This window comes from Mustelus asterias, chromosome 23, assembly GCF_964213995.1.
Source record: "Mustelus asterias chromosome 23, sMusAst1.hap1.1, whole genome shotgun sequence".
NCBI lineage: Eukaryota > Metazoa > Chordata > Chondrichthyes > Carcharhiniformes > Triakidae > Mustelus > Mustelus asterias.
Window position 1 is genome coordinate 51,770,118 of NC_135823.1, and position 20,337 is coordinate 51,790,454.

The 20,337-nt window shown below is 44.7% G+C and overlaps 1 protein-coding gene across 4 annotated transcripts in view; it reads left to right on the forward strand.

Annotated features, from left to right (window-relative positions):
* trrap (transformation/transcription domain-associated protein) overlaps positions 1 to 19,958 on the forward strand; it is a 210,915-nt gene extending 190,957 nt beyond the window's left edge. For all 4 annotated transcript variants that reach the window (XM_078240636.1, XM_078240635.1, XM_078240637.1 and 1 more), the window contains 5 exons: positions 1,408 to 1,625; positions 3,248 to 3,432; positions 10,280 to 10,483; positions 15,089 to 15,283; positions 18,137 to 19,958. In XM_078240636.1, coding sequence (XP_078096762.1) covers positions 1,408 to 1,625; positions 3,248 to 3,432; positions 10,280 to 10,483; positions 15,089 to 15,283; positions 18,137 to 18,421 — 1,087 coding nt within the window. In that variant the 3' untranslated portion in view covers positions 18,422 to 19,958. The remainder of the gene's footprint in view (positions 1 to 1,407; positions 1,626 to 3,247; positions 3,433 to 10,279; positions 10,484 to 15,088; positions 15,284 to 18,136) is intronic.
* Positions 19,959 to 20,337: the final 379 nt, after the last annotated feature.

A 20,337-nucleotide genomic window follows, 5' to 3' on the forward strand; every position in this document is an offset into this window, starting at 1 on the left:
ATTGTGTGCAGCTTTGGTCTCCTAATCTGGGGAAGGATGTTCTTGCTATGGAAGGAGTGCAGTAAAGATTTACCAAACTAATTCTTGGGATGGCCAGACTGAAGTATGAGGTAAGATTGAGTCAGTTAGGATTATATTTGTTGGCACTTAGAAAAATGAAGGGGAATCTCATTCGCAGCCTATAAAATTGTAACAGGACTAGACCGGGTAGATGCAGGAAGAATGTTCCTGATGGCGGGGTAGTCCAGATCCAGGGGTTGCACTCAGGATACTCCCTAAATTCTGACCTTTCAGGACCGAGATGAGGAGAAATTTCTTCACTCGGAGAGGTGAGCCTATGGAATTCTCTACCACAGAAAGTAGTTGAGGCCAAAACATTGTATGTTTTCAAGAAGGAGTTAGATATAGCACTTGCGGCTAAATGGATCAAGGAAATCGGCATGGATCCGTGAAGAGAAAATCATGTTCAGTTGACTTGCTTAAGTTTTTTGATATGATAACAGAGAGGGTTGATAAGGGTAATACCGTTGATGTGGTGTACATGGACTTCCAAAAAACATTTGCCGCAAGCAAAGTTGGAGCTCATGAAACGAAAGGGTCTGAAGCAACATGATTATGAAATTGGCTGAGTGATAGGAAACACAACAGTGGTTAATGAGACCTCTCCCTACTCCTCTTTGGCACTCCCTATCCTCACTCCCTGCCCACTGTCTGGGACTCTTCTTTTCTTGTTGATTTATTTTTCTTTATGGAGGTGCACAGGGCCCTTGCTCTTGGCTCAAAGTGCTCCAAGCACAGCTCCCAATCTGCACGTACAGGATAACTCCCCGGGCATGCCAGGATCTGTAGTTCCCAGCTTGACGATAAGTTGTTGGGATTCCTAACACTGGGTTGCAATCGTTTACGAATGTAACCATGTATTCTTTTTAAAAAGCTTGTTTCCCCATTTTGTCAGTGAAGCAAAATATGAGGAGTGATTTAATAGTGATGCACAAAGCCACAAGGGTTTTGATTGAGTGGATGAGGAGAAACTTGTTTCCACAGGCAGAAGGGTTGGTTTCTCAAGGGCACAGATTTAAAGTGAAAAGAACCAGCAGAGGGGAGATTATTTTTCTTTAAACACAGCCACATTGTTATAATTGGAAATTTGCTGTCTGGAAAGGTGGAGGCAGATTCAATAACTTTCAAATTGTATTGGATAAATACTTGGAAAAGAAACATTTGCAGGGCAATAAGGAAAGAACGGGGCAAGTGGGACAAATTGGATCTGTCTTTCTAAAAGCTGACACTGACGCAATGGGCCGGCTGGCTGCCTTCGGTGCTGCATCGTTCGTTCATCCAGTGCATTACTAAAACTTTCAGCACCTTGTTGTTTTTGGGTCTGAATATTGCCCTTCTGTGCGTCAGGTTCATGCCCAGAGTGGAGATTGTCCAGAAGCACAACACAGCGGCTCGTCGACTTTACATCCGGGGCCACAACGGCAAGATATACCCATACCTGGTGATGAATGATGCCTGCCTAACAGAGTCCCGACGGGAAGAACGCGTTTTACAACTGCTGAGGCTCCTGAACCCCTGCCTGGAGAAAAGAAAGGAGACGACAAAGAGGCACCTATTCTTCACAGGTAGCATGTTCCGGAATGTGTCTGTTTGCGTTTACTGCCCTCCGACAGAAATAGATGCAAAGTCGATAAAAGCAAAGAAACTGTGTATGTCTTCATACTTTGTAGAGATGCATGCCCATGTAGACTGAGGATTCAGTCAGTCCTTTTGAATCCCGGTTGAATCTTAATACAATTAATGTTCCTCAGGCTAAATTAGAGAGTGCACAGACTGATATACTGACTGCAAGATTATACCATTTAAAATACAATATTGTTCTGTTGTTCAGTTGAATGTAATTATTGTGCTCTTCTTAGACCGCAAGGTCTAATTGCTACGTAGACGCATTCCTGAAGTTAGTTGGAAGCTAATTGTGTGTGTGCATTTCCTATGTTCAATTAGAAATTATTCTCTGTTGGCAAACCAGACCCCACCACCTGTCACTGTTTTTTTTTATGTTCCTGGATCCTTGCTATCCTTCTTACCGGAATTCTTTTGATTCCTATGTCTTTGATCACACTCACAGCTGAGTTCCATTAGCTTTGAGAATGTCCTTGCCTTGAGAACCAGGTAAATGTTTGGTAATGGGCCAAGAAACAAGCAGCAAACCTTGTCTGGCAGCTGCTTTTAGCTAATGAACATGCCTCCATAAAATCTTATTCCAATCTTTAAAAGGGGGGACTGCATCGCATTAGACATTGCTTGAAGTTTTAGTACCTCAAACAAATGAATTTTGATAAAAGGTGAGCAGCCAAATGAGCACAAATAAATAATAACGTAAGTAGTAACATAGTAAATAGTTACAGTTAACATTCTTCCATCTAACTCCTTGAGTGGATGAAATATTTAAAGGAAAGATCTATTTGGAAAATGACTTGTGTTTATCGATGTTACAAAATGCTTCACAGCCAACGACGTGCTTTAACAGTGTAGTCACTGTTGTAATGTAGGAAATGTGGCAGCCAATCTGCACACAAAGGTACCAGAAATCGAGGTATTGCCCAGATAATTGTTTTGGTGACATTGGTTGTTGCTAGCTATTCATGAAGTTGATCCCTGGTATAGAGGGATTTTCTCGTGAGGAGAGGTTGGGTGGCTTGGGCATTTACTCATTGGCGTTTAGAAGCATGCGATAAGACCTTATTGAGACATTGGATTCTCAGGAGGCTTGACAAGGTAGATGCTGAGAGGTTGTTTCCCCTTGTGGGAGAGTCTAGGATCAGAGGGCATAATCTCAGAGTAAGGGGTCACCCATTTAATACAGAGATGAGGAGGAACTTCTTCTCACAGAGGGTAGTGAATCTGTGGAATTCTTTACCGTGGAGGCTGGGATGTTAAGTCACTATGTTCAAGGCTGAGACGGACAGATTTTTAATCCAGTAAAGGGATCAAGAATTATGGGGATAAGGCGGGAAAGTGGAGTTGAAGATTATCACATCAGATCAGTCATGATCTCATTGAATGGCGGAGCAGATTCAGTGGGCTGAATGGCTTACCTCTGTTCCTACATCTTATCTTGTGGTCTGTTCACTAACACTCCTTTTTATTATTAACTAAGACTGTTAGAGGGTGATTTGCGTGAATGATGCCAGCTGAAATTGCAGTGAGTGGTGTCCAACTTGTGATTTCCCCGTTTGTTTTCTAGTACCGCGAGTTGTTGCAGTTTCGCCTCAAATGAGGCTGGTCGAAGACAATCCTTCATCACTTTCTCTTGTGGAAATTTACAAGCAACGCTGTGCCAAAAAGGGCATTGAGCATGACAATCCTATATCCCGTTACTACGACAGATTGGCTACTGTGCAGGCCAGAGGAACCCAAGCAAGTCATCAGGTACCAAATGTTAGAATGTAACTTATGATAGCAGTGGATCTGTTATAGTTTGACCTATGGTCATCTAACCCAGTAGACTATGTAGCCAATGACAGAATGATTTGGTGGTCAACTGACTAGCTGATTCAGTACAAGCCGGAATCTGTTGGGAATTGTGGGGAGCTTGGAATGGCCTGGGGTGAGGCCTCAAGTGCTGGAGTAATGAAGTTTCTTTATTAATCCGTTTTCTTTGATTTATCTGTTGAAGCAAGTTTTGTTTCATTTTATCGCCTATAATTGAAGAGTGTCTTCTGCTGGATGAACACCAAATATATAAAAGCAACTTTTTTTTGTTGCGTAGTTAAGGTGGTTTTATAGGTTGGGGGGGGGGGGGGGGGAGGCCATTCGGCCTCTCGAGCCTGTTGTGCCATGGTTGATCTGCACCTCAACCCCATTTGCCTCCTTCATTCCTACATCCTTTGATAGCTTTACAACAACAATTAGCATGTATGTAGCATTTTTTAATGGAGTAAAATGTCCCTAGACATTTCCCAGAGCAATTGTCCAACAAAACTTGCTGAGCCACATTGGGAGGTTTCAGAAAAAGTGGCTAAACATTTGGTCAAAGGGATAAGCTTTGAAGAGCAACTTGAGGAGAGAGAAGTAGAGAGACAGAGAGGTTTAGGAAGGGAGTTCCAGAGCTTGGCACTTCTGCAGCTGTTGGAGGAGTTGATTAAAATCGTGGATGCAAAAGAGAGCAGAATTGTTTGCTGAAGAGAAATCTTGCAAACTCCATTTTGATAGTTTCAATCGATCCCCCTACAGTTGGAATAGAAAGTTCCAGATTTCTACTACCCTTTGTTTGGGAAAAGTGCTTCCAGTTTGTCCTCCTACGTGGCCCAGCCTTAATTTTTAGATTTTCGTCCTCCCTTTCTTGCTTTCCCCATCAAATGGAAATTGTCTTTCTTTTCTTTAGCTACCCTATTGAATACCCTATTGATAGAACATTACAGCGCAGTACAGGCCCTTCGGCCCTCGATGTTGCACTGACCAGTGAAACCAATCTAAAGCCCATCTAACCTACACTATTCCAATATCATCCATATGTTTATCCAATAACCATTTGAATGCTCTTAATGTTGACAAGTCCACTACTGCTACAGGCAGGGCATTCCACGCCCTTGCAACTCTGAGTAAAGAACCTACCTCTAACATCTGTCCTATATCTATCACCCCTCAATTTAAAGCTATGTCCCCTCGTATTAGCCATCACCATCCGAGGAAAAAGGCTCTCACTATCCACCCTATCTAATCCTCTGATCATCCTGTATGCCTCTATTAAGTCACCTCTTAACCTTCTTCTCTCTAACAAAAACAACCTCAAGCCCCTCAGCCTTTCCTCATACGATTTTCCCACCATACCAGGCAACATCCTGGTAAATCTCCTCTGCACCCTTTCCAACACTTCCACATCCTTCCTATAATGTACGCAATACTCCAAGTGCGGCCGCACCAGAGTTTTGTACAGTTGCAACATGACCTCCTGGCTCCGAAACTCAATCCCTCTACCAATAAAAGCTAACACACCGTACGTCTTCTTAACAACCCTATCAACCTGGTGCCAACTTTCAGGGATCTATGCACATGGACATCCAGATCCCTCTGTTCATCCACACTACCAAGTATCTTACCATTAGCCCAGGAGCAATGAAGAAGTTAAATGTCCCAAAAGAAGTGTTTAAGATAACTGTGTTATTGGTGCAGCTGTAAAATCCAGCTTCTAAATAGTACGCTTAAGTGTCATGTGCAGAACAATATGGAGTGAATCTGAGAATGGACCTTGAAGGTTGGAAGAAGAATAATGGAGGCCTTTTTGAGTTACCTCGCTACACAAGCATGTTGAAAATTAATGGTTCAAGGAGAATGATTAATGAGCGGGACCTTGAAGTAGCACAGAAGCAGAGAGCAGTGATGAGGTTGATTATAATGAGAAAGATGACATGTTGTAGCTACATTATCTCGGAGACAAAAGTTACTGAGGCTTGTTACAAATCTGAAAAGGTTACCGGCACCAGATGCAATCTTCAGAGACTGGAGTATGTGAAGTGTCCTGATCACTGACCTTGTGTGGAGTAGAGTGTGATAAAATAATAATTTAAACGTTGCATTCTACTCCTTGTGTCTATAGTACGCAAGTTAGATGAATCTTGGCATTATGTAATAAATTACTAGATTCAAAAATGGCCCCGCTTTCACCGCTCCTGATTCTGCAGTTGCCAGAAGAGGTTTCGCAGCATGTTCCTCATTCATGTGATCTCCACTTGTGGCGTTCACTATCGCTCCCTGCTCCACCCTCTCCATGTATCCAACTTCCCCTTTCCTCCACGTTGTCATCCCATTCTGGGTTTGAAGTGCCAGTGATTTTTATTTTTGTTGTTACGTGTGGCTACAGCTTTGGAGAGGATCTGTCATCGAAGCTGCACTAACCCTGGCACCAGAAATAGTTCAAGCTGCTTTTGGTTTGGGTATCTCTCCCTGTTCTTCAAGGAACATGCCCGCAATAAATTTGACAGATGGTATTGTGGTTCTGTTATAAAAGCTAGCTGGGCAAAGCTCTCTTTCCGTCTGTGCCTCAACGCTGTGAAAACACTGGCACTGGTGTCATCAAAAGTATCTCAGAAAGAAGAAAAATCTTTCATTTATATAGCACCAAGGAGGATGGGAAGTGGCTTGTGTGGAGCATGAAAACAGGCTTGGATCACTTGCACCAAATAGCCTGTTTCTGTGTTCATAGATTCATAGAATCCCTACAGTGCAGAAGGAGGCCATTTGGCCCATCAAGTCTGCACTGACAATAATCCCATCCAGGCCCTATCCCCATAACCCCACATTGTAGATGGGTAGTTGCCTAAATGTGTATGGGGTAAGCTCCTTGATTTAGACCTGAACATTTCCTTACTGTAAAATGCTTCAAATCTTTTAAACCTTTTTAGGTTGACTAAAACGGAGAGTTTGGAAATGTGCCCCAGTGTGCTGTCTCTGGTCTTTCTGAGATGCAGGAATGTGTGTTCTGGGGGGGGAGAGGCAGTGGGCGGAGGGGGGCGTGGGAAGCACTGACAGCAGGAGAAGAAAAATAAACAGGAATGCCAAGGAACAAACCTGACCTTACACTTGAGGGAAATTGTGAGGTGGTATCCCTGTTCAAATAAACGCTTTACTTGAAAGGTCAGATAACATGTTTGCTTTATGAGGCCTCATGCAGTCAAAATGAGCTAAGTGTTTTGAAACGATGAACATGATATTCGGTGAAATCTGAATCTCTGAATTTGCAATGTGTGCTGTAGATTGCTCCGGTTAGAGGATTTAAACTTGACATTGGTAAGAATTTATTTCTGGTAAACAGCTGCATAACAAGTAGGCAACAGCCTGCTCACGAACGTAAACCCTTTATAGATGAGAGTAAAGTGCATCTCCTAACTAAAAGCTTAATATCTTTTAACTGCTATTAGTGGAAGTCTGTTTTTGTTTAAGGCTGGGAAGTACTGCCTCCTGAGCATCTTGCCATCGTACTTTGCATAATTTGGCACTCACTGCAAATCAAATTCTATTAGAGCGAGATCAAAATGGATAGCTAAAATGGTTAATAAACCCAGCTGAAATAAGTGTAGAATCTTTGCATAAATGTGACACCCAAAGTTAATGTGAGCTTGTTATGTTGTAAATAATCAGTTGAAAGTTTGACGGAGGTAATTGTTTTAAAATGGCACTAAAATGGCTAAGATTTTGCCGTCAGTTTGATTAAAATTACTTGTTAATGTACAAGCACACCATTTTTAGAACACTCCAAAACTTTCATCAGAATTATTTGTAGGACTATTTTTCAAGTATAGAGTCATAGAGGTTTATAGCATGGAAACAGGCCCTTCAGCCCAACTTGTCCATGCTGCCCTTTTTTTTTTAAACCACTAAGCCAGTCCTAATCGATAGTCATAGAGGGCAATTTCAACTGTGTTATACTTAGGGCAATATTAGGTTGTGTTCTGGCTTACAATAGTACAGCATTATTTTTCATGTTTAACATTTTATATATCATAGAATCCCTCCAGTACAAAAGGAGGCCATTCAGCCCATCGGGGTCTGTACCGATCACAATCCCACCCAGGCTTTATTCCCGTAGCCCCACACATTTACTCTGCTGATCCCCCTGACACTAGGGTCAATTTTAGCATGGTCAATCAACCTAACCCGCACATTTTTGGCTATATCCTTATTAAAGGTGCAAACAGTGCAAGTGGTGTATGTGTCGAATTATCTATTGAAAGCAAAAATCTTGAGCTGCGCTTATTGTCCATTTTAGCTATCCATTTTGATCTTGCTTTACTAGAACTTGATTTGCAGTGAGTGTGATTCTCTCCCTAAACACCTCTCCATCTCCAAAATCCTTTAAAACCCCCTTCAAACCCGAGCTTTTTCTTGGCCACTTGTCTTATTCTGTGTGCCTTTGGCTTGGTGTCAAATTTCTTTTTCATAATTCTCCACAAAGCACCTTGGGCAGTTTTACTTGAAAGGCGCTAGGTAAATGCAAGTTGTTATGTGCAAATCATAGAATCCCTACAGTATAGAAGGAGGCCATTTAGCCCATCGAGTCTGCACCGACCACATCCCACCCAGCCCTATTCCCGTAACCCCACACAATTACCCTGTTAATCCCCTTGACACTGGGACCAATTTAGCATGACCAGGTTGGCGAGTTAAAGTTGTAGAGAATGAGGCTGGAACTTGCTTACATGATCTACAACCGTGTGACTGGATAATAGATCATAATACCAGCCTTTATTTGCTGTTTACTATTTTCAAAATCCAAAACTTTCCTCAGAATTACTTTTATTTTTAAGTTGCAGCACACATGGAAGCTATTGTTTATTTTGCATGCATGCAGATGTTTTGGCCGTCGATCCCACTTCATTCATCTGTTGTTTGTGACTTTGTGCCAGTCTCTCTTGCCTTTCTCGGAGTTTTACGCCTTCCGTCCTGGTTTCTAGCTGAGCCCGTTAGTGCTTCTAAAACTCTGAGAGACTGGGACCCTCCATTTACTGCCCTGTGCCCATTTTAGGCTGGACCAAGAAATGATGGCATTGATGTTGATTTATTTTAGAAATATCACGTCACAACCGAAAGAGAGATTCGGGACAGTTTGCCGTACCCATTTGGATGCTGCACGGAGATATGAAGCCAGCTGTGACTCATGACTGGTGTCACGATCGCTGAGTGTATGGAGTGCCAAGGCGGAAATATTCACCGATTTTTGGCAGTAATTTCGAAGATTGTTTCTGCCCCTGAATATCAATGATCCTTTCTGGCCTTTTATAATAGATTACAATCGGAGATAACCTTTTAAACCATCTCATCTCAAAATCAGAGAGAGAAAAATCTCGATGGTTTCCGCAGGATTATGTCTTCCCAACAACTTTATGACAAAAAAAAAAGGTTGTGTAATGCGAAATGTCAACAGTCAAAATGTCAATGATGAATAAAATGTTAGCCAATTTCAACGTGTATGAAGGACAACAGATGAATTGAGGCACTCCTGGCAATGTGTTCATCCGTATTCTGCATCTCCCCCCGCCCCCCCCCCCCCCTCCCCCCGCCGCCCCCCCCTCCCCCCAACCCCACCCCCCCCAACATCCTGAAACTGCGTGGAGCAGACTGTGTGCCGAACCTGCAATTATTTTCCTGAGCTAAGCTTCCCTCAGCGCTGCATTGCACATATGACACTCGTGGAAGTTTTGATTTGTTTCGCATTCATATTCATGCAACATGTTCATGCCAGATAGCTAACCACCCTACAATATGCTGGGTGTAAGCTCATGTCAAACAGAAACCGCACAATCTTGCTCAGTCATCTGCATTGTGAGCTGCTCCAAGCACCGGTGCCAACTCTGTTGTAAGATCGAGAAGTTGACAAATATACATGAGCAGTTGTAACAGGAAAATCTTCAGTGAATGATTTATCGTACTGCACAGATCCTAATTTAACACCCATGTGCCTTCAACTGATCTACAAGTACGGTGACTCTTCCTCGTCTGCCTCATTCTCTCCTTCTTCCCTTGCTTCTTGTTTCCTGTTTCCCCCCTCTCCTCCTCCCTCTTTGCTTCTCCCTGTTCTCCCTCAGTCGCTTAGTCCCACCTAAACGCTCATTTTATTCTCAGGGCAGCACGGTGGCACAGTGGTTAGCACTGCTCCCTCACAGTACCAGGGACCCGGATTCAATTCTTAGCTTGGGTCACCGTCTGCGCATTCTCCCTGAGTCTGCGTGGGTTTCCTCCAGGTGCTCTGGTTTCCTCTCATAGTACAAAAGATGTGCTGGTTAGGTGCATTGGCCGTGCTAAATTACCCCTTGGTGTTCCCGAACAGGCGCCGGAGTGTGGCGACTAGGGGATGTTCACAGTAACTTCATTGCAGTGTTACTGCAAGTCTACTTGTAACACTAATAAATAAACTTCAAACTTAAAGAACTTGTATATTTTCTTTCACGTTCCTTATAGTAATACTGGCCGAAATTTGATGCTCTCCCTCATGGCGAGGGTGGGGGTCATTTAATCAGGTGGGAGGGTGGCAGTTGGGGATTGGCACTTCATTCGGCCGGTCTTCCTGAAGAGAGGTGATGTGGCACACTTGCCAGCCCTCTAGCTGGCAAGCAAAAAACCCCCCTCCCAATGCTTCATTAAATGTCATCCCCTGTGCCCAACTCTTCACGGCTTTCTTTGTTTTAAGAAATTAAGTATAATGTCCTGTGCACTTACTGCGTAACGCTTTCACATATAACAAGGAATGTGACATTAAACTGAAATTCTGGGTTTTCTTCAGGTTCTGCGTGACATTCTGAAGGAGGTGCAAGGGAACATGGTGCCACGGAGCATGTTGAAGGAATGGGCCTTGCATACCTTCCCTAATGCCACTGACTACTGGACCTTTAGAAAGATGTTCACCATCCAACTCGCGTTAATTGGTTTTGCCGAGTTTGTTCTCCACCTGAACCGCCTCAACCCAGAGATGCTTCAAATTGCACAGGTAGGCACAGAATCTTAATGTTGTTATGGTGTCTGTTACTTAAGCTTGCTGACTACATTCGCTGCAGTAAGTTTTGTAGACATGCTGTAGCTCGCATTGAATTTTAACACCCTTGGTGTACTTACTGAGCATTTCCCTGTTTAGTGCTCACTGCCAGTCTGTGCAAGATGCCTGAAGCAGGTGCAGCTAATGGTCATTGCGGAGCTAAAGACTATTTATGTAACTAATTTGAAGCAATTTAAACAAAATGATAATTGCACTGAGCTGAAATGAATCCAGTGAGAGCGAGGAACTGTTGTCTGTACTGGGGTTTCTGCCCAGCTATATTTTACAGCTCCTGGTTTTGTCTCATGCCAAAGCAATTAGTGCTAGGATTCTTCCTTTAAATTCTTCTCCATCTCACTTCTTGATTCATTTTTAAATGATTAAAGGTGAACTTTTCATCTATCAAAGCAAAGATTGCATTGCAGATTTTATTATTGATAAGAATGAAGTGTGGATTTGTAATTTGATATTTCCTGTTGCCATCTTAGTGTCGATGTTACTAAGCATTGAATTCCATTTAAAGCACAGAAACAGGCCATTCGGCCCAACGGGTCAATGCTGGTATCTATGCTCCAAGTGATCCTCATCTCCCACCCTGTTCATCTAACCCTGACCAGCATATCCTTCTCTTCCTTTTCCCCCTGTCCATTAATCTTGATTTTCCCTTAAATACATCCGTGCTGTTTGCCGCCTGTGGTAGCGAATTCCACATATTAACCACTCCAAATATAAGAAGTTTATCATGAATCCTCTATTGGATTTTTGGTGACTGTCTTATAACTTAATTTATTAGTGTCACAAGTAGATTTACATTAACACTGCAATGAAGTTACTGAGAAAATCCCCTAGTTGCCACACTCCGGCACCTGTTCGGGTACACTGAGGGAGAATTCAGCATGGCCAATGCACCTAACCAGCACGTCTTTTGGACTGTGGGAGGAAACCGGAGCCCACGGAAGCAACCCATGCAGACACGGGGAGAGCGTGCAGACTCCGCACAGACAGTGACCCGGGTCCCTGGCGCTGTGAGGCAGCAGTGCTAACCACCGTGCCACCCCTGGTTTGCGCTTCCTGACACTTGAAAACATCTTCCCCAAGTCTATTCTCTGAAACTATTTCAAAATCTTAAAAGACCTCGGCCACGATTCTCCCATCCCACTGCGCTAATTTTGTCGCGTCGGCCAATTTGTGGGGTTCGCGCCCCGCTAACGTTTCCTGGATTTCCGGCGGCGTCTGCTTCCCGCTGGAAATTGGCCGGGAAGCACAAAGGCCATTATCTTGGTCCTTTTTAATCTCATTTAAATGAGATTAGTGGATCAGGGACTGAAGTCCCTGGGCCCGCGAGCATCTCCCCTCCCCCCCGCCAGAGTATTTCACTCCAGCGGGGATTACTATAGCTCCTCACTTTCGGGAAACTAGCGACTGGACCTCGCTGGAGTGAAGGGGGGGGCATTTGGGGCCCCCCCAGAGCGTTGGGGCGGTGCCTCCTGGGCACTGGCACCCTGGCAGTGCCAGCCTGTGCCCCCGGCACTGCCCAAGCAACAAAGTGCCAATGCCCAGGGGCCACCTTGGCACTGCCCATCAGGCATAGGGCAGTGCCAACGGGACAGGGCATAGGGTGGCAGGGCTTGATGGCGGTGGGGCCTAGGGGGGCAATCTGTGGAGGTGGGGGGGTCCTGCTGCCGTCCGGGATGGGGTTTTCGGGGCTGACCCAAGAATGGTCAGGGGCCAGTGACCGGGCCGTGGGAGGGGTGGAGAACTGGATTTGTGGGGGTCGCGGGGCAATCAAGCTGGCCAGCAGTTGGGTGGCCATCAGTATGGGGCCACTGCGCATGCGTCGATCTCGGCGCTCAGCGTGCCGATTTCAGCCCCTCCAGCAGGGTTTGGCCCCCTGATTTTTAATATTCACGCTGGTGGCTTCCCCAGTGCAGAGTGTGGGGGATTCTTCTCTGAACTCCCACTGAAAAAAAACAGCATGAATTACTCCAGTTTTCACGCAAATTCAACACTTGTCAGATCATCTTTTCTAGAGGGAAAAAAAGCCACAGACTGTTTGCTGACGGGTATAAACTCTCAGTTATGGTATCAATCTAGTGAATCATTTGGCACCTCCTCCAGTGTTGCTGCATCTTCTTTAAAACCTGAGGACTAGAACTCCGAAGCGTGGTCTAACAAAGGTTCTATACAATTTAAAATTCTAGCCCTCTCGAAATGAACCCCAGTGCATTGTTTGCTTTTCTTATAGACTTGTTAATCTCCATTGCTGCTTTGTGATTTGTGTATCTCGACCCCCAAATCCTGTCTTCTATCCTATTTAGGCACTTACTTTCCATCGGGTATCTGCCCCCCTTCTACCTACCAAAATTTACCTTCTCTCTTTCCTCTACACTGAAATTCATTCGGCAATTGTCCACCCATTCTGCAAGTTTATTAATATCTCCCCCTTGTAGTTCTGCTCTGTATTAACCTCACCCGTGTACCCGCCTGACATTGTTTCCGGATTGTTTAACTAATTGGTGAACAGTCGCGTTCCCAGCACTGATCCTTTCAAACACCCCTTCTCGTTTCTTACCAATCTAAGTAACTACCTTTAACCCGGACTCTCAGTTTTCTGGTTTGTAATCAGTCTTTCCATTCAGCTACTTGTGTTCTGATTCCAAGTGTACTGACCTTAGCCTTGAGTCATTGTGTCCACCTTATTGAAGGCCTTTTGAAAATCCAAATATATTATTCACGGCATCACTCTCGTCTTTGTTACTTCAAGTAATTCAATAAGGTTAGTTAGGAATGATCTTCCCTTTTGGAATCCGTCCTGACTGAGATATTCTCATGATCGGGAGTCCATTATGCAAACCACAGGCTTTACTGATTTGAGAACTGCTTAATTTTTCTTTATCAATATTACCAGATCACCATTAAATTATGTACCAAAAGGTTGGCTCTCCTAACCTCGTAACATAAATAGCGAAAATCTCCAGGTTCATAAAAAGCAAATGAGTTAAACAGAACTGGTGAATGACTCCAGCAACCAATGCAAGCTGTAAAGCCATATTGCTGTAAGGTGCTGTCTTCAAAGTCATTACTTCAAATCTGCATGATCCAGTTATATTGCTTCAGAATCCACCCTGTGGCACAGATTGAAGATGGTAACGGATGTTTCAGCCAAAGTGTTCTTAAAACCTTCTGATGCTCAGTAATGTTGAAAAGCTCCCACCCTTTGGTTCATAAATTTGTTAAGAAAGAGCTTGCATTTGTGTAGTGCCCAGGGTGTCTCAAAATGTTTCACCAGCTAATAGAATCACTGGAAAAGGAGGCGACGGTTGGGACAGGAGGAGTCCATTCAGCCCCTCGAGCCCGATTTATCATTCAATGGGATCATGGTTGATATGGGGCCTAACTCCGTGTACCTGCCCTGGGCCCCTATCCCTTGATACCCCTCTCAATAAAAATTTGCCCATCTCAGACTTGAACCTAAAAATTGAACCAGCGTCCACCGCCGTTTGAGGAAGAGAGTCCCAAACCTCCCCCACTCCCTTCGTGTAGAAGCGTTTCCCAGCATCTCTCCTCAGGCCTATGTCCTGGCCCTAATTTTTAGATTATGGGCTCTGGTTCTAGAGCCCTCAACCAGTGGAAGTTTATCCTTATCCACCCTGTCCTCCCCTGGAAATATTTTGTTGACTTCTATCAGATCACCCCTCAACCTTCTGAATTTGAGAGAAGAAAGGCCTAATTTGTCTCATCTCACCTCGTAACTTAACCCCTGAAGTCCAGGTATCATTCTTATAAGCCTGAGTTGAACTCCCTCCAGGGCCAAAACATCCTTCCTAAAGTGTGATACCCATACCTGTTCGCAGTACTCTGTGAGGTCTAACTAAGGTTTTGTATAAGTGTAGCATAACATCTGCATCCCTATACTCACGCCCTTCAGATATAAAGGCCAGCATTTCGTTGGCCTTTGAGTGTTTTCTGCACCTGTTCGTGGCATTTTAAGGAGCTATGCACCTGAACCCCCAAATCTCATTGAACATCCAGTGAATTTAACTTTATGTCTTCTAAACAATGCCCTGATCTATCCTTTTTTTTTGATCGGAACTGGATAACCTCACAATTGTTTATATTAAAAGCTCCCCAGTTCTGCTCTGCTATTCAGTTAGATCATGGCTATTTCGTACTTTAAACCTATTTTAGCCCCGGGACCCTCGATAACCTGACCCAGTAAATCGTAATCTTGAAAGCTGCAGTGAAGTGGGTGACTGAAGTGAAGGCATGTCTGTTTAACGTTCTCGAAAGTTTTAATTCGTATTTAGCCAAGAAGGTACACAAAAGGATTGAATGAGAAGATATTGCAATGAAGGAATGGTTTTTCTGGGTCGCGTTGTGAACTGCATTACTTTAAAGATTACTTTATAAGATTAACTGACCACTTGAATGAAAAGGTAAAGGCACTGGCACCTTTGTCCCCTTTGTGTTTTTTCCCCATAATGACACCGATGTTTGCCGTTAGTTGTACATTGCTGTCGATCATGTTTGTCTGCTGAATGGGATCCTGTTGTGTTCCAGGACACCGGAAAGCTCAACGTGGCGTACTTCAGGTTCGATATCAATGACAACTCTGGCGATCTGGACGCCAACCGCCCTGTGCCCTTCCGACTGACTCCAAACATCTCTGAGTTTCTCACCACCATCGGAGTGTCAGGCCCGCTCACTGCCTCAATGATAGCTGTTGCCAGGTGTTTCGCTCAACCCAACTTTAAGGTAAGGGAGATGAGAGCGTCTCGCCCTGCACCGTCAGACTTTCCACACTGCTGGCCAGCCAGCCGGGTCAGGACCGCATCTGGAACTTCCTTATAAATAGACCAAAAGATGGTGGGTGGCTGCCATTGCTCAGCTCTCGCCAGTCAGACAATTTAAATTCCTTTGTGCAATCTGTTCCATTAACCGGAGCCAAGGATGAAAAGGTGAACCATTCCAGTTTGGAATGCCAATATCTTCTTGGAAGCTAAGAGCAGCAATCGCAGACTGAAACAACTGGAATCCAATGTGCTGAAGGTTTCGGCAGGAATGAATTCTCCGTTCCTTGTACAAATGTATCTGCAGATTCTCTCTGTGTTCTTTCAAACTGTGTGCAGTCGGCACTGCTCGCGGCTAGACCCGTTTCACACATTGATATATTAAGCATCCCCCCCCAAATTGGGCGGGGGGGGCGTCTCGTCGTGCTATTCCGAGTGCTATATTGGCTGTACTATTCAGGCCTTGCCTTCCCAATTCCTGGATTATTGCTCTGTAACTCGGCTGCCCATCATCAGATCTTCCTTCCCAAACATTGCCATACTGGGCCCCTGACTGTTTTCAATTGTGTATTTTTTTAAAAAACAAAATGGTGCCTCTCCCAGCCTCAATATATCCCAAAGCACTGGACAGATAATGAGGTACTTTTTGGAGTGTAGTCGCCTTTGTAATGGAGCAAACACTGTAACCAATCTGTGCACAATCCGCTCCCACAGACAGCAATGTGATAATTACCAGATAATCTGGTTGGAGCATCAATATTAGCCAGGGCGCTGGAGAGAACTCCCCTGCTCCTCTTAAAAAAAAAAAATCCCCTGGCACTATTTTTAATATTCACCTGCAGAACATTTTGGTTTAACGTCTCATCCAAAAGGCAGCTCTCTGGAACAGTGCAGCACTCCCACAGTACTGCGCTGAGGCCCAGCCTGAACTATGCCATGTAGACTCTGGAGTGGGGCTTGAACCTATGACCTTCCGATGCCGGCGTCGGATTGGGGTGGGCACAGTAAGAAGTCTCACAACACCAGGTTAACGTCCAACAGGTTTATTTGGAATCACGAGCTTTCGGAGCACTCCTCACTCACCTGACGAAGGAGCAGCGCTCCGAAAGCTGGTGATTCCAACTAAACCTGGGGTTGTGAGACCTTCTGACTCTTCCGATTCAGAGATGAGCGTATTACCCGATGAGGCAAGGCTGCGATTTAAATACTGCCACAATTCTTAGTGGAGATTGCAGTGAAATCTGCTTTCATAAACGTTCCAGAGGCCACTTTTGCACTTCCCTTACTGAAATAGGTGAAGGGTTTTAGTGTTGGTTTTCACTCCGGATATAACCAGTCCTGGCGCTCCAGCTTTTATACATTCAACATGGTTGTGCTATCTCTCGGTGATAAATGATGAGTTTCATTCAATCTTTAGCCAGAATAAAATAAGACTGTGGAGTAGCCAGGCCTGTCAAACACCTAACTTCTCTGATTAGCCTGCTGTCCCAGTTAATCTTCTCTTCATTGAAGAATTCCGCTTTGATGGTCGGGTTAACACACTGTCATAAACGATTCAAATGTGATGTCTGTTACAATTCCTGTAATGCATGATGTTCCTGTGCCTGCAGAGACACGGACGCACCAGTCTCTTCGCTCCCTGCCTCGACCAACATGCTGCAGCTTACTTGTCACGCACCTTCCTCTTCCCCCTTTCCTCCCCTCCCCCCTTTCCTCCCCTCCCCCCACATTCCCCCCAGAAAACATAGTTTAACAAAGGGCTAGAGCTAGGTTTTCTGGTGGTTGCGGCATTAATTTTTTACTTAATACGTGGCAAGTCAGCCAGGCTAAGATGCTGAAACTGATTGGATATCCACATCGTGAACTAAATGCTGAAGAAAATGCCCAGCTGTGGGGTGGGGGGGGGGGCATTTAAACACAATGTCGCAACAGTTCTGAAATATTTTGAAGCCGCAAAGCAAATTTGATGAAAGTTTGCACTCCCTCTTTCATTTTTATTTCTATCCTCAGTCAGTGTCGTTGCAAGAATTGCAGTGATTTGAGGTTTTTTTTGCAGTCCAATCCTTGCAGCACAGAAAGAGGCCATTCAGCCTGTCATGTACGTACCAGCTCTTGAATCGTAGAATCCCTACAGGCTATTCGGCCCATCGAGCCTGCACCGACAACAATCCCACCCAGGCCTTATCCCTGTAACCCCATGTATTTACCCCCCCCCCCCCAATCCCCCTTACACTAAAGGGCAATTTACCATGGCCAATCCACCTAACCCGCACATCTTTGGACTGCGGGAGGAAACCGGAGCACCCGGAGGAAACCCACGCAGACACGGGAAAATGTGCAAACTCCACACAGGCAGTGACCTGAGGCCGGAATCGAACCCGGGTCCCTGGCGCTGTGAGGCAGCAGTGCTAACCACCCATAGTTCTTGGAAAGAACCATCCCAATTACTACTCCTCCCCTACTGTTTCCCCGTAGCCATGCAATTTTTCCTTTTCAAGTATTCATTCCCTTTCTTGTTCAAAGTTATTATTGATTCCATTTCCACCATCCTTTCTGATACTGTATTCCAGATCCAGGCTGTTTATTTTGTTCATGACAAGGTAATCGTTAAGTTGCCTAATATGTGTTTTGGAAAATGGCAGTTCTCCCAGCTAGCTTTATGATTAAAATGCTGTTTGTGTGTGTGTTGTGTGTGTGTTTTTTCTCCCCACATCCAATCAATGAAAGAATATGACTTATTACGCTTGCTGTGTCAGGGACAGGTCCCCTGGTTATTCTGTTAATTATAGATAATTATCCAATTTTCTTCACCGCGCAGGTTGATGGCATCCTGAAAGCTGTGCTGCGAGATGAAATAATTGCCTGGCACAAGAAGACTCAGGAGGACACCTCCTCGCCACTCTCGGCAGCCGGCCAGCCTGAGAACATGGATAGCCAGCAGCTGGTCTCGCTGGTTCAGAAGGCAGTGACTGCCATCGTGACCCGGCTGCACAGCCTGGCCCAGTTCGAGGGCGGCGAGAGCAAAGTCAACACGCTGGTCGCAGCTGCCAACAGCCTGGACAACCTCTGCCGCATGGACCCTGCCTGGCACCCTTGGCTGTGAGCCCCGAACATTTGAACCCCAGAGAAGGGGGGGGGGGGGGGGGGGGAGTGGATGGTTGTCGAGTCGGGGTTAATATTTTGTTGCGACGTGCAGTGCGCACCCCGAATTCTGTGGACTATTTTCTTGCTGGGCATTGAACATAAGAACTAGGACCACCTCAGCCTCCAGTTTTCCAATGTTTTAGTTTATTTTGCATTGCTCTGTTAGATCATGTGTGACCTCTAGTTTTTAGATGGAACCATTGATTAAAGCCTGTACAGGGGAGAGTGACTACAACAATACCTCAATCTTTATTGACACTCTGGTAGGACTAAATACCTGAGCAGTATTACTGGCTGCCGACTGTGATGGGGAAGTTACACTCAGTAAGCACAAAGCTAAGCTGCAAAATGCTCTCAGCATCCGGTGCCCAGGGATGGGCCTTGTTTCGCACTGTTAGATACAATGGTGGGAGTGAGGGAATGGATTTGAATGGAGTGGGGGTCAGAGGCACTGGCCGCTGCATGAGAGTGTTTATTAACAGATGTCTGGAACAGAAAAGACATTGGAGAGGATAGGAGTGGAGGGGGGGAAGCAGCGGAGAGTTTAACATTGCACAGGTAAAGCAAAAACTTTACCATCATGTGCCCAAATCAGTAACCGTGTACATGTGTCCCCAAACTGGGGGCAATTGAGTCCAGGAATAATGCACGAGTGAGCTGGGTTATTCGATTGTTTTAATTATGCGTTTCTCAGCATTAGCAGACACGGCAGAATCCCTGCTGGGTCTTTTTTTTAAAAAAAAAACAATCTCATTTACCACAAAGTATTTCCACACAAACAGATGCCTTTCGCAGACTGTGTCAAGGATGGAGGGGTAGGGATATGGAGAGAGGTTTCTGTCGCTACAATCGTTAAGCAAGTACTGCACTTTTTTGTAAGATTTGGGAAGTATCGTGCGTGAAGCATTTTTACTGTTTTTTTTTTTGTACCCTGCCCGAGAATCACCAGTTCACGTGAGGAGAGACCCACTTCTCTGCATGAATTGAGTGCCAGCATTGATCTATCAAAGAGTAGGCTTTGGCCGACTGTACAGAATAGCTGCTTGTATTTTATTTCTCTTGTAGGTAGTGTTTTTTGGGAAGGGACCCGTAGCTGAAATTTAACAGGTCAGCCCCTGTTGAGAATGCTGGGATATGAGGACGAGTTTGGGTATCTGCCCCAGCCTCGTCACACTGTTTGAAATACCTCCACAAAGGGTTTGTGGGCTTTTCAATGGGTATTGTAGACAGCATTATATATTTACAAAACCTGTGTGTTTTTTTTTACTGATACAAGTCAGTTTTAGTCCTGTCCATCTTGTAGAAAGTCTGTATCTCAGCGTGGCCAGTTCGTTCTCTTTTGTAATTTATGAACTTTTTTATTTTTACTTTTTAAAAAGAAATAATATTGACTGTTTTGCCAACAGTTATTTGGAGGTTGTTCCATCATGTTGAAAAGAATTATATTTTGTACAGAATCTTGTTTGCAAAAAATAAATCATTTTATAACAAAAGCCATTTTCCCGCTGGCGTTTCCGTCTGTTCCGAGGTTTTGCTGAATATCAGACACGCGCGGTTTGTTTTTGCAGAGGTGTTGCATCCCGTGCAAACAAAGCAGGGTTTTGCAGAATCGCTCGATTCTGCCCCAAATGTACGATATTTGAATTGTTCTTCCCAAAGCACAGTGTTGTCGAATTCTGCCTCTGTTTCTAACTTGTCACAGAATCCCTACAGTGCAGAAGGAAGCCATTCGGCCCATCGAGTCTGTACCAACCACAATCCCACCCAAGTCCTATTGTCGCAACTCCACATCTTTACCCTGCTAATCCCCCTGACATTAGGGTCAATTTTAGCACGGCCAATCAACCTAACCAGCACATCTTTGGACTGTGGGAG